Source organism: Nyctereutes procyonoides, unplaced genomic scaffold (genome assembly GCF_905146905.1).
Source record: "Nyctereutes procyonoides isolate TBG_1078 unplaced genomic scaffold, NYPRO_anot_genome, whole genome shotgun sequence".
NCBI classification, from domain to species: domain Eukaryota; kingdom Metazoa; phylum Chordata; class Mammalia; order Carnivora; family Canidae; genus Nyctereutes; species Nyctereutes procyonoides.
The window spans coordinates 20130761-20145447 of NW_026575147.1; the positions used below are offsets into that span (position 1 = coordinate 20130761).

Consider the following 14687-nt stretch of genomic DNA (forward strand, 5'->3'; position numbering starts at 1 on the left):
AGAAGATGCTCCACTATCACTAATCATTAAAGAAATGCATATCAAAACTACAATGAGGACAGCCCAGGTGGCTCAGCAGTTTGGCACCACCTTCAGCCCAGGGCCTGATCCCGGAGACTTTGGATGAGTCCCACGTCGGGCTCCCTGCATGGAGCCTGTTTCTCCCTCTGCCTGTGTCTCTGCCTCTCATAAATAAATAAATAAAATCTTAAAAAAAAAAAAAAAAAAAAAACGACAATGAAATATCACCTCACCACCATCAGGATGTCCACCATGGAAAAAATTTTTTAATTTTTTTTTTTAAATTTTAAATGAGGGGATCCCTGGGTGGCGCAGCGGTTTGGCGCCTGCCTTTGGCCCGGGGCGCGATCCTGGAGACCCGGGATCGAATCCCACATCGGGCTCTCTGCGTGGAGCCTGCTTCTCCCTCTGTCTGTGTCTCTGCCTCTCTGTCTCTCTCTCTGTGACTATCATGAATAAAAAAAAAAAAAATTAAAAAAAAATTTTAAATGATAAAAAGTAAATGCACGCCAAGCTGGCTCAGTCAGTAGAGCATATAGGACTCCTGATCTCAGGGTTGTGAGCTCTGCTCCCACATTGGGCACCGACATAAAGAAAAAATTTTTTAAATTAAAAAATAACAAGTATTGGGGCGCTTGGATGGTTTGTTCAGTTAAGTGTATTCCTTCAGCCCGGGTTACGGTCCCAGGGTCCTGGAATCAAGCCCCATATCGGGCTCCCTACTCAGTGAGGAGCCTGCTTCTCCCTCTCTTTCTCTGCCTCTTCCCTTTGCTTGTGCTCTCTCAAATAAAAATCTTTTAAAAAGGGGGGGGGGAATCCTTGGGTGGCTCAGCGGTTTAGCTCCTGCCTTCGGCCCAGGGCGTGATCCTGGAGTCCCGGGATCAAGTCCCACATCAGGCTCCCTGCATGGAGCCTGCTTCTCCCTCTGCCTGTGTCTCTGCCTCTCTCTCTCTCTCTCTCTCTCTCTCTGCATATTTCATGAATAAATAAATAAATAAAATCTTAAAAAAAAAAAAAAAAGCATTGGGGCACCTGGATGGCTTAGTCAGTCAAGCATCTGTTCCTGGCTCAGGTTACAATCCCAGGGGTCCTAGGATGGAGCCCTACTTCAACTCCCTGCTCAGTGGGGAAGCCTGCTTCTCCTTCTCTCCCATCTCCTCCCACTTCATGCTTCTCTTGCTATCTCTCTCCATCTCAAATAAATAATCTTTAAAAAAAAAAGTATTGGTGAGAATATGGGGAAACTGGAACTCTTGTACACTATTGATAGGAATATAAAATGGTGCAGCGACTACGGAAAACAGTACGGAGAGTTGTAAAAAAAAATTAGAAACAGAACTATTTTATGATCCAGCAATTACACTTCTGGCTAAACACTCAAAAGAATTGAAAGCAGAATCTCAAAGAGATACTTACTTGTACAACATCCATGTTCATAGCAGCATTACTCATAATAGCCAAGAGGTGGAAACAACTCAAGTGTCTACTGACAACTGAATGGATTAAAAAAAAATGGAGCATATACATCCAATGGAATACTATTTTGGCCTTCTAAAAAAAGGGAATTCTGAGGCTGCCTGGATGACTCAGTTGGTTGAGCGTCTGCTTTCAGCTCAGGTCATGATCCCAGCCTGCTTCTCCCCTTCCTCCCTGCTCATGTTCTCTCTCACTCACTCTCTCTCAAATAAATAAATTAAATCTTTAAAAAAATAGAATAAATTTTAAAAATAAAGGAATTCTGCAATAAGATACAATACAGATGAATCTTGAAAATACTAGCTAAGTGAAATAAGCTAGTCACAAAAGGACAAATACTATACGACTCTACTTAAATGAGGTACCCAGAATAGTGAAATTCATTGAGACAGTATAGAATGGTGGCAGGGGCTGGAGGGATTTGGAGAATGGGGAGTCATTGTTCATTGAGTATAAAGTTTCAGTTTTGCAAGATCAAAAAAATTCTAGAGGTGGATGGTGGCAATGGCTGCAAAACAATGTGAATATACTAAGGCTACTGAACTGTATACTTAAAAATGTTAAAATGGGGGTCCCTGGGTAGTCAGTTAAGCGTCTGCCTTCAGCTCAGGTCATGATCCCAGCGTGCTAGGATCAAGTCCCGCATCCAGATCCCTGCTCCGTGAGGAGCGTGCTTCTCCCTCTCTATCTACCTGCTGCTCCCCCATTTGTGCTCGCTCACTCTCTATCAAATAAATAAAATCTTCAAAACAAAATGTTAAAACGGCAAATTTTATGTTATGTGTATTTTGTCACAATAAAAACCCTATTTATATATCAGAAAAATTTTGATATGAATCTGTATCATTGAAACAGAAAGTTATCCACCATGTATGATTATGGAAAAATAGGCTACAGAAAAAATATATATATTGTAAAGATATGTAATTTTTTTTAAGATTTTATTTATTTATTCATAAGAGACACACACACACACACACACACAGAGAGAGGCAGGCAGAGATATAGGCAGAGGGAGAAGCAGGATCCATGCAGGGAGTCCAACATGGAACTCGATCCTGGGACCCCAGGATCACGCCCTAAGCCAAAGGCAGATGCTCAACCACTGAGCCACCCAGGCATCCCTAAAGATAATCTATTCCTTCTTTAAGACTTTGAGAGTGTGTGAGGGAGAGAGAGCAAAAGGGGGAGGGGCAAAGGGAGAGAGAGAAGTATGCTCTCCACTGAACAGAGAGCACAATGTGGAACCCGATCCCAGGACTCTGGGATCATAACCTGGGACAAAGGCAGATGCTTAACTTACTGAGCCACCCAAGCACCCCAGTATTTGCCTTTTTAAAGTTTATATGCAAAACAAAAGCCTGGAAGAATTCATTTAGTATTTTTTGCATACCTACTATATGCTGGGCACTATGGCAGATCTTAGAGATAATGCAATAAGTAGAAAAGCCAAAGATCCTAACCTTTACAAACTTTACATGCTAGTGGGAGAGAGAAAAGTCAACAAGAAAAATAATTAAAATATAAATTGGGATGACAATATGAAAGTGACATTTTATAGGTAAAAAAATGGATAAACATCAGATTTCAAAATCAAATTTTATACAGTCCAAACTAATAATATGTTATACAGTGATAAATGTGGAGAAAAATAAACTAGGTGAAGTCAAATCACAAGGCTATAATGGTTAGGGGCGCTTGGGTGGTTCAGTTGGTTAAGTGGTTAAGCATCTGACTCCTGATTTCATCTAACATCATGACCTCAGGGTTCTGAGATCAAGACCTGCATTGGGCTCCATACTCAGCATTGAGTCAGCTTGAAACTCTCTCTCCTCCTAAAAAAAAAAAAAAAAAAAAAAAAAAAAAAAAGTATACAAAAGTTGAAGGATAGGAGGATGGCAATATTAGACAGTGAGGAAAGACATCATTGTAAAAGGAGACGAACAGGAGAGAGGAGATAAAAGAAGATAAAGAAATAAAAGCATGCAGATATCTGGGGGAAATGCATTCTAGACAGAGTGTAAAGATCCAGAGGTGAGAACATGTTTATTAAGTTTTACAAATAGTGTGGATGACATCATGGCTAGAATGGAGTGAGCAAATGTTATACAATAAACTAACAGTGGTCATCTCTGGGATGGGATTTAGAGACTTCTACATTTGATTTTCTGTATATCCTTATTTTCTTGTCTTTTACACATTAGGCACATATCACTTTTTTTTTTTTTTTAATTTTTATTTACTTAGGATAGTCACAGAGAGAGAGAGAGAGAGAGAGAGAGAGGCAGAGACACAGGCAGAGGGAGAAGCAGGCTCCATGCACCGGGAGCCCGATGTGGGATTCGATCCCGGGTCTCCAGGATCGCGCCCTGGGCCAAAGGCAGGCGCCAAACCGCTGCGCCACCCAGGGATCCCACATATCACTTCTATAACTGGGAAATGCATGATCCCAATTTTTAAAAAAAAAATGTGTGTCAGGGTGGCACAGATTGAAAATTTGAGAGAACACAGCTTAAACTTTAAAATTAGATAAATCTGGATTCCAATCCCAGGGTTACCACTTACCACCTGTATGTATGACTTACTCTGTCTGAGTTTATCTGTAAAATGTAGGTAAATAATAGCATCAACCTTTCCAGAAGATTATATTAGATACTACATGTGAAAAGTATTTAGCATAGCACCTGACACACTGTAAATACTCCTTAAATAGTAACTTTATAAAAATATATCAACCACCAAAATGTTAACTGATTTTGCTATTAATTTTTTCATTATAAAAGTAATATATTAAAATATGGATATACAGAAAACCAAATGTAAAAGTCTAAAAATGGGCAGCCCCGGTGGCTCAGTGGTTTAGCGCCGCCTTTGGCCCGGGGTGTGATCCTAGAGATCTGGGATCAAGTCCCACGTCAGGTTCCCTGCATGGAGCCTGTTTCTCCCTCTGCCTGTGTCTGCCTCTCTCTCTCCATATGTGTCTGTCATGAATAAATAAATAAAAAATCTAAAAAAAAAAAGTCTCTAAAAATATTCAACAATACTGAAGCAAACAATCAAAAGTAAAATCCTCTACACATATACTCCAATCCCCACCTTCCCCTACAGGTAACTGTTATTAACATTTTGATATGAATCTTTTACAGATCTTTTTCCATACACCATATATAACAGGTTTTTTGATAATTTTTACATAAGAAAGGGAGAGATCAAATTACATTTACTCTGTTTTTTTCCTTATAACAATCTATTTGGAAGGTGTATCATATCCATCAATACAAAGTGAGCACCCTCTTTAATAGTTATATAGTACTTCACAGTACAAATGTATATATTTATGACATTCTATCACTATCATAATTAATGTTTCAATGAACACCATCTTTATGTATCTTTATGTGTATCTTTGTGCATAATGCTAGTATTCCTACACTAACAAATTTCTGAAAATGATCCCCTGGATGTAAGGGAATATATTTAAAACTTTGCCCAATACATTCTAAGAAAGCTCTACCAATTGAGAGCCTCACTAATCATATCAAATTATCCATACGTACACCAGCACTGAGTTCTGGCAATCCTTCAAATTGTTGCTAATTTCCTAGGTATAAAATTATTATCATTGGTTTAATGTTCATTTATCTGTAATAGTAAGATTGAATGTTTTTTATGTATTGCTAATACTTTTTCAATTTTGCCCTATAAAATTTAAATAGTGATTACATGTAACTTTCCTAAGAAAAAGCAGAATCTCCCATTAAAAATAAAGTTCACACTTTCAGTAATAGGTTCATATAGGATCTATGAGTTAGAGGAATTTGGAGAAAAAAAGATGATTCTGAGATGGTTTAAATTAAGATGTGGCACAGTCTGTAGCACAGAGAAGGTGCTCAATAAGAAGGAAAAAGTAAAGGAAACAAGGCAGGCAGCCAGCAAGTTATAAAAAGGTAAGTGAAGCTGGGCCTCAAAAAAGGTAAAGGACAGGAAAAAGACATTCCACACAAAGGGCATAAGTAAATCCTAAAAGGAGGTATGAAAATAATTGTGAAGAGCTGTCAGGTCTATATAGAGCAGAGTCTGTATCTGAGAGAAAAAAAATGTCAAGTGTCACCCAATAGTGAGAAGGCCTTGAATGACAAAATGAAATCTTAAGACTTGATTCAACAAGCAACTGAAAGACAAAATACACCTTTAAGTCAGAATAACAAAAAAACATAAAAGATTAATCTGGGGACCCTGGGTGGCTCAGCGGTTAAACCCCTGCCTCCCGGCCAGGGCATAATTCTGGAGTCCCGGGATCGAGTCCCACATCAGCCTTCCTGCATGGAGCCTGCTTCTCCCTCTGCCTGTCTCTCTCTCTCTCTCTCTCTCTCTCTGTCTCTCATGAATAAATAAATAAAATCTTAAAAAAAAAGATTAATCTGACAGATTTAAAATTTCAATAGAAGCAGGGAGATGAATCAGACTCACCAAAAATGAGGTGATAAAGGCATAATATAACAGTAGGATGAAAAGGTAAAAGAACCTCCAAACTTTTAAACTGTGCAACTTCTGAAAAAAAATAATGGGGTAAATACCTACATCTACTTTTACTCTCCTCCCCCCAAAAAATATATATAAAGGAGAAAAACAATTTTATACAAGACTAAAATCCATGGATAGAAAAAATGGAAGAAAAAAAAATGGAAGAAAAGAGTAACAAATTTTTGGAAACTGAGACCATTACATTATCCTGATAGATCCACAAGAACTGAATCCTAAGCAAGGGGAAAAGCAGAAAATCACTCCAACTTACATGTCAGAATCTCCCAAAGTCTTAGGAGTTAGTGATTCCAGGTACAGGGTGGGGTGGGGGGGGGAGAGATGTGTGAATGAAAGCTAAAATAAAAGGATTGATTCAACCACTCTGTAAGCAGCAGGTGGATTTCCAGATACTTTCCCTGTTCTTTCTAGCAGGGAAACTGCCTTACTGCCCCCTGTCAAAAGACTGCTTTATTCTCTGGAGAGTATAAACCTTCGTTTCTATCTATTTGCCCTGGTCTGAGGAACACCAGGCAAAGCTGAAAGTGAGGCTACTATACTGAAAACAAGGAAACTAACGGCAACCTATGCAAAATGGATGCTTCACTCCCCTTGTTATGCTGCCCCTCCTATATTCCATGTTTTCTCTTTCTTGGTTTACTGGTAAAACACATCCTCTACTAACTTCTCAAGAAAGTGTCTAAGAGAGACCCTTGGATATACAGAAATATCTTTCTTATATTTCTGATAGTTAGCCTACATATATAATTCTAAGTTGGAAATTATTTTCCCTATGAATTCTGAAGGCATTGCTTCATTGGCTTCTACTTTCCAGTGTGACTAGTGAGAAGCAAGATCAATCTGATTACAGATTCTTCTGAACTGACCAATTTTTTTCTCTGTAGCTTATAGGATATTCTTTGTATCTGATGCGAAATCTCATGATATTTTGCCTTGATATGGGTGTGTTTTCATTCACTGGTCTCTCCCCTTTAATTTGAAGATTCAGGTCTTCTACTACACAAACATTTCATTCAAACAGAAATAAAATTTAGTTAAAAGAGATTAAAAATGGTTGTTATTGGGGAGAAGAAACTGAGAGAAGGGAGTAGAGGACTGCAATTTTTGTAGGAAATCATGTAAAACTAAATATATGCATGTGTAATTTTGATTAAAATAACTGTATATATGTTTAAGTAAGCCCAATGTTGGGTACAGAGATTACTTAAAAATAAAACATTTTTAAAAAAGGGGGGGGGTACCTGGGTGGTTCAGTTGGTTAAGTATCTGCCTTTGGCTCAGGTCATGATTCCTGGGTCCTAGGATCAAGCCCCACATTGGGCTCCCTGCCTAGCGGGGACCTGCCTCTCCCTCTCCTCCCTGCTCTCTCTCACTATCTCTGTCTCTCTCTTTCTCAAATAAACAAAATCCTAAAAAAAGAAAAAACTTTAAAAAACAGATGAAGAGATGTAAAAGTTTAGAGAATTAATGTGAAAAGTGAGAAATGGTTTCTAACATACAGAACAGCCAACAAAATAGGAAAGTGCCAACTGGCATAAGTAGAAACTTAATAAATATCTAGTCATTCTTAAAAATAGATGGCTCTAAAAGCAGGGCCCATCACTAGGGTGGATGATGGGCCCAGATACACTCCAGTGAGCTCAAGCCTTGCATTTCAGAAAGGCCTTAAATGTATTCTTTTACTGTTACACCTAAATGAAATCAGCTAGGGGTGTCTGCTGGGCTCAATTGGTAGAGTATGTGACTCTTGATCTGGGGGTTGTGAGTTTGAGTCCAACACTGAGTTCAGATTACTTAAAAATGGTATCTTAAAAAAAAACAATTAAATATATACATACATTATATCAGCTTTATACCCCCTACATAGTACAGTACAACCAGGGAATTAAAACCTTTAAAATAAATATAGTGAGGTGCCTGGGTGGCTCAGTCAGCTAAGCATCCGACCCTTGATCTCAGCTCAGGTCTTGATCTCAGGGTTCTAAGTTCAAGGCCCACACTGAGTTCAAGCCCCATTTAACAAACAAACACACAAACAAACAAATAATATTTGAGTGAATAACTTGAAGGAGGAAAAAAAGGATGGTTCCAAAAACTGTTTCCACAAAGTTCAAATTTTACCAGTTTTGGAATGAAATACTCACATGTCATGGCCTAAGTAAAATCAAGGAAAAAAGTTTGTCTCCTGACTGTTAATATTTTTGAAGATCAACCACCACTTGGCACTATGTTGCTACCAATAACCTACTGTTCTTTTCTTAGAAGAAATTCTTCTATCACAAAGAACCACAAAAGACTTTCATAAAACATCCAGGAAACAGGGCAGCCCCAGTGGCGCAGCGGTTTAGTGCCGCCTGCAGCCCGGGGTGTGATCCTGGAGACCCGTGATCGAGTCCCGCGTCGGGCTTCCTGCATGGAGCCTGCTTCTCCCTCTGCCTGTGTCTCTGCCTCTCTCTCTCTCTCTCTCTCTCTCTGTGTGTGTGTCTCTATGAATAAAATAAAATAAAACATCCAGAAAACAACAGATTATTCTCATCTGTTAGTGGAGTTATTTGAGTAGAGAGGTGGAACTATTATGCAAAAAACTAAGATTAGAGAGTACTATTTCACAAAAATAAGAAAACTAGAGTTCCCATAATGCATAAGTATCTACTTCTTAATTTTTAAGAAAACAGAGAAGATTCAGATTGGCACACAGATTTGCACAGATCAACGTTCTTTTTCAAAATGTTAATTGTATTTCAATTACTGAGTTAGTAAATTATATTTAATATACCTTTTAAAAAATATTTTATTTACCTGAGAGAGAGAGAGAAAGAGCATGAGCAGGGGGAAGGGCAAAGGGAGAGGGAGAAGCAAGACCCTGACATGGAAAAAAAAAAAAAAAAAAGACCCTGACATGGGGCTCAATCTCAGGATCCTGAGATCATGACCTGAGCTGAAGTCAGTCATTCAACCAACTAAGCCACCCAGGCACCCCTCAATATACTTTTCAAAAATGTTTTTGCAATAAAGCATCTTGATATCTTAATTTTATACCACATAAATTCCTATTTTTCCCATAACTAAAAAGAGTAAAGGTAACAAGTAAGAATATTGTTGTTAACTAATGCTTTCCAAATATAATTTACATAGGTGAAAATTATGTGAAAAGAAAAATTTTTCCTAAATGTCAGCTTCACAAACCTAAACAGTGTCCCTTTACCTTCTGCCACATTTTCTAGCCACAATAAGTGGTACTTATTAGCACAAAAAGAGGTGAGATAAGAATACCAGAATCAAGGGAGGACATACCTATACTCCTACAAATTCATTCTTATTTCTGCTTTGAATATGGAGTTGGAAGTCAAATACCTAATCTCTTCCCAATCCGTGCCTTAGCCAATGCATTACAAATCATGCATGTAATCTAAAAAGTATTCCTCAAAACTGTTAGTGTTTCTGGGATCCCTGGGTGGCGCAGCGGTTTGGCGCCTGCCTTTGGCCCAGGGCGCGATCCTGGAGACCCGGGATTGAATCCCACGTCGGGCTCCTGGTGCATGGAGCCTGCTTCTCCCTCTGCCTATGTCTCTACCTCTCTCTCTCTCTCTCCCTGTGTGTGACTATCATAAATAAATAAAAATTAAAAAAAAAAAACTGTTAGTGTTTCATAACAAAAAAGACAGCCTAATACTTCATGGACCACTTACCCACCCACTATTACTTGCCAATGGTAAGTAGAATTAGTGAAAAATAACAGAACATGGGGATTATCAATTTATGCAGAGAAAAGGCCATTATCACATTAGACTTATTATTTCAATGTAACTGTTAACATATCAGGGAATCTTAACCAGCAAAAAGATAAAGTAGAAAAAACTCAAAGAAATAAGTATGATGTCTCTAGTCCCTAAAATGGATCTAAGGAAATGTTTGACCATGAAACAAAGAATTCTGACCTGAAAACCATTTACCTTCCCTTTTTTTTTTTTTTTTTTTTTAGATTTATTTATTTCAGAGAAAGAGCACGTGCTCAGATGCGGGGAACCGTAGAGAGAGGGAGAATCTCAAGCAGACTCTCCCCTGAGGGCAGAGCCTGCTCAGGGTTTGATCCCAGGACCCTGAGATTATGACCGGAGCAAGAGTCTGAGAGTCAACCAACTGCACCATTCAGATGCTCCAAAAATATTTACTTTTTTTTAAGATTTTTTAAAAATTTATTCATGAGAGACACACAGAGAGAGAGAGGCAGAGACACAGGCAGAGGGAGAAGCAGGCTCCATGCAGAGAGAGCCTGATGTGGGACTCGATCACGGGTCTCCAAGATCACGGCCTGGGCTGAAGGCAGGGGCGAAACCACCAAGCCACCCAGGGATCCCTTATTTACTTCTTTTCACTGAGCACAGTACATTTCCATCCTGTGTCCCTTTATTTGTAGTCCACATTTCCCAAAACTCAACAAGGCTATTAAAGACCACAATACACCTATGATTGGTTCCTTTTGATATAGAGGAGCAAAAGAAGAAATGATGGAAGAAAATACATTTTCTAATTACCAGGTGTTGAATGTTGTTGTATCAATAATTTGGAAGAGAAATGAGAATTTTCAACATCAAAAAGGAAATCTAAAAATTGCAGAAGCAGGCTGTCATAGAATAAAATCAAATGTTTCACTAGCAAGGATTGTACACAAATAAATACCATTTTCTGCTTCAGATTTAAGCTGATATGAATCAGCTAATGAAATGTGGTCAAGAAGCTGACATTCTGGTCACTGTTGTTGAAAAAAAATAAAATAAAATAAAGCAGCCCCACCCACACTGCTGAAAAAAAGCTTCGGACATATGCACTAAACTTGTTTACCCAGGCCACATCTTAATAAGAGAAAAACTTTGCAACTTGACTAGGATTATATAACTATTTTGCAATGTGTTATCGGTTTAAAACCCTATTTATTCACTCCTTAGTTTTAACACATAGGTTACTTAATACAAGGCCAGGTTTGCCATAATAAATAGCATCTTTCCAATTTTATTCCATCATCAGCACTTCCTCCAATAGAGTTTTAGCCATTAATTTCATCTACTTTTCCTCTAAAAAAATTAAAATATTTTACAATATGATATTGATATGTGACAAATTAACTTCTTTAAATAGCTCTGTTCCCAGAAACATGGTAGTAAAGACAGTAAACTTCATAGTGATTTAACTGCTATACCAAAACCTGGGTACCACAAAATAATAATCAGTTGAGGGACACGGAAAAAATTCAACTTCAGTTTCAACGTGGGAACACCCTTTCACTGTGAATCCCTTTCACCGCAGTATTTTCAAGTAATTCACCCCGAACTTCTGGCTTCTTTTTTAAGGTTATCAAAGATAGAGATTTCCGGAAAAGAATTTTATTTCACAAGAGAATGGCCAAGGTCTGCAAGGTAAGCCAGGATCCCTAAAACGAAATACTTCCCAGGAAGAAATAACTGTAACATAGTGGAACGATCTGGGACTGGGAATTTGGAGACCTGATCTGTCTAGACCTGCAGCAATACACCCCACTCCATCGCTTAAACATGACTGCCTAGATTTTTTTTAACATTCTCGCTCCCCCTTTTGAAGAGATGCTCACTGAAAAATGACATGGAACCGAACTTTTCTTAAAGAATGGGAACTGCTTGGGCACCTGGGTGGCTCAGTGGTTGAGCGCCCGTCTTTAGCTCAGGTCGTGATCCCGGTGTCCTGGGACCGAGTTCCACATAGGGTTCCCCGCGGGGAGCCTGGTACTCCCTCTGTTTGTGTGTCTGCCTCTCTCTCGGTGTCTCTCACGAATAAATAGAATCTTCAAAAAAAAAAAAAAAAAAAAGAATGGGAACTGCCTCCATCTACACCCAACAAAATTTAAAGTTCAGGTTCTGAATGCTAGCTGTTGGCAACATCTGCCCTGAACACCAAACACTGATACTCAAACTTTTGTCCTCAGCAGCTGAAGACACTGGGAGGCACTTAATACAGAAACGCCAGTTTCAAAGGATAGCCGGGGCGGGGATGTTAAGCCTAGAGAAACTGGGTATATATCCAAACATTTTTTAATTTAAATTAAAAATGTGAACGTCTAAACGTTTGGAAGTTCAACACCTCAGCTAAACAGCAATGTGGTCCAGTGTTGATAAATCTAAATCACTTTTAAAGTAAAAGGAGACGATTTTCCCAGTTATTGTGCATCAAGCAGCTCAAGGGGGCAGAGCTGAAAGGACCACATCACACAGCAGAATGCCGCCAGGAGAGCGGAGGCAGGCCAAGCCAACGAAGGGAACCGCTCCAACAGAACTCGCCCCAACGAACTCCCTCCCTCCACCTCTGGTCTCCCCAGATCCCTAGGGCCGGCCCCTCCCCCCGCCATTCCCCTCCCCCACCCGTCGGCCACCTCCGCTAGTCTTAGCGCCCTCAGCCCCAACTACCGCCGCTCAGCCCTGGGTCTCCTCAGCTGCCAACCCCTTCAGCCCCTCCTCCTTTTAGAGGCGCCCCAGTCCTCCGTCTACTTACCGGGGTTAGCAGCAGCCGCCGCCATGGCCGTAGATGCCAATGCCGTCGCGCCACCCCCCGAGTGGGAGGAGCCGCCGCCACCGAACCGAGGGGGAGGGGGAGGGGAGAGCCACTCCCCAGGCGCGGCTCCCTACAGCCGCCACCGCTACCGCGGAATCAAAGATGGCGGCTGCGGTAACACACACCCCGCCCCGACCGGCCCCAGCCCCCGGAGGACGGACCCCGCCCAAAGAGTGGATGGAGTCATTCCCTCACAGCCCGCCTCCTCGGGGGAACTGACCAATGAGAATGCAAAAGGCAGGGCTGGCCAATGTGCCCGCCAGTCCATTGGAGGAGGGCGGGCAAAAAAGAAGTCCAGCGGTCTCTCTCTAATCCTGCCTCCTGTGCGTCAGAGGTCAGTGATCGAGTGACGTAGGCGAAAAACATTTTACTCAAAAGCTTGGCTAGGTGGTAGATTTTTTTTTTTTTAAGATTTTATTTATTTATTCATAGACACAGGGAGAGGGAGAAACGGGCTCCATGCAGGAAGCCTGACGCGGGACTCGATCCAGGGCCTCCAGGATCACACCCCAGGCTGCAGGCAGCGCCAAACCGCCGCGCCACCAGGGCTGCCCTAGGTGGTAGATTTTCCTGGCTGAAAACTGTGCAGACGATTTGTTTCGTAAATCCTCTTTAGTGGCTCTAATGCTTAAACTTTACACAGTGATTTGTAATCCTTTCTAGAATTTTTTCCTCTATTAAGGACCTCTGTCCCTGGTGAAAAAAAAACTCAATAATTTTTGAGTGCCTGGTATGGAACTGGTCGTGTAAAACAATCTGGGCGCTTAAGGTCTGGTGAGAGAGGTACCGACAGCCAAAACAAAAGGCATTGTATAAAGAAGGTATTCTGATTAAGAGTGGGATGACTTCCATTGGTCAATGATAGGGACATAATGATGGTTTTTTTGTAGGGAAGTAATAAGATGAGGACTGAACGGATTTTTTTAATAATAGGAAGCACTAAGCATTCGTGCCAGACACTATCCAAACTGCTCTGTGTGTTTACTCATTTAGTTCTCACAACACTATGATGTAGATTGTATTATTAATTCCATTTTGCAGATAGGGAAAGAGAAGCAAAGAGATTAAGCAAGTGATAACCAGCTAGTAAGTAATGATGTGCAAGGCAAACTGAAGAAGTCTGACTCTAGGAACATATTTTAGCACTACAATATACTACCACCTTACTTATCTTTCACCTATTGTTTAATATCAATTTAATTCGAATTTTAACAAATTCCATTATGCTATTGAGTATATCTGCATTCTTATAGATTACATATGTAATACAAAGATTATATTGATCCATTTCTCTCCTTATCAGTAGTTTATCTCCGCTGAGGTATTTTAACATAATTTGTATATTATTATTTACATTGTTAAAATTATTTTTTCTTTGTTATTTTATTGTGTTGTATTTCCAATTCATCAAAAGAGAAAAAGCATCCACTCTAAAGAAGTACATTGACACATAAGAAGTAATGATGAAAAAACTAACAAGTACAGAATTTCAGTTCAAAATTATGAAAAAAAGGGATCCCTGGGTGGCGCAGCGGTTTGTCGCCTGCCTTTGGCCCAGGGCGCGATCCTGGAGACCCTGGATCGAATCCCACGTCGGGCTCCCGGTGCATGGAGCCTGCTACTCCCTCTGCCTATGTCTCTTTCTCTCTCTGTGACTATCATAAATTAAAAAAAAAAAAAAAGTCAAAATTATGAAAAAAATTATGTAGTAAAAGTAGCTATTAAACAAGACTGCAGTTTAGATATGGACTCGAGTTTTGTGCCTTTACATGTGATAAGTTCACCCAAGCAGCGATAAATAAATGAATAAATAAAAATGTAAATACAAAGTATAATCATGAATACCTATGGGGCTCTTGAGTAGCTCAGCCAGTTTTGCGTCTGCTTTCAACGCAGATCATGATCCTGGGAATCTTGTGATCAAGCCCTGAGTCTGCTCAGTGGAGAGCCTGCTTCTTCTCCTTCTGCCTTTCCCCCTACTCAGGTACGCTTGCTCTCTCTCGCTCTCTCTCTCTCTCTCTCGCTCGCTCTATCTCAAATAAATAAATAAAATCTTTTTTTAAAAAAGG

At 40.0% G+C, this 14687-nt stretch overlaps 1 protein-coding gene across 1 annotated transcript in view; it reads right to left on the bottom strand.

Moving 5' to 3' along the window:
• Positions 1-12716, bottom strand: part of ARNT (aryl hydrocarbon receptor nuclear translocator) — a 67618-nt gene extending 54902 nt beyond the window's left edge. Inside the window, exon 1 of the mRNA XM_055312313.1 lies at positions 12559-12716. Coding sequence (XP_055168288.1) covers positions 12559-12583 — 25 coding nt within the window. The 5' untranslated portion in view covers positions 12584-12716. The remainder of the gene's footprint in view (positions 1-12558) is intronic.
• Positions 12717-14687: the final 1971 nt, after the last annotated feature.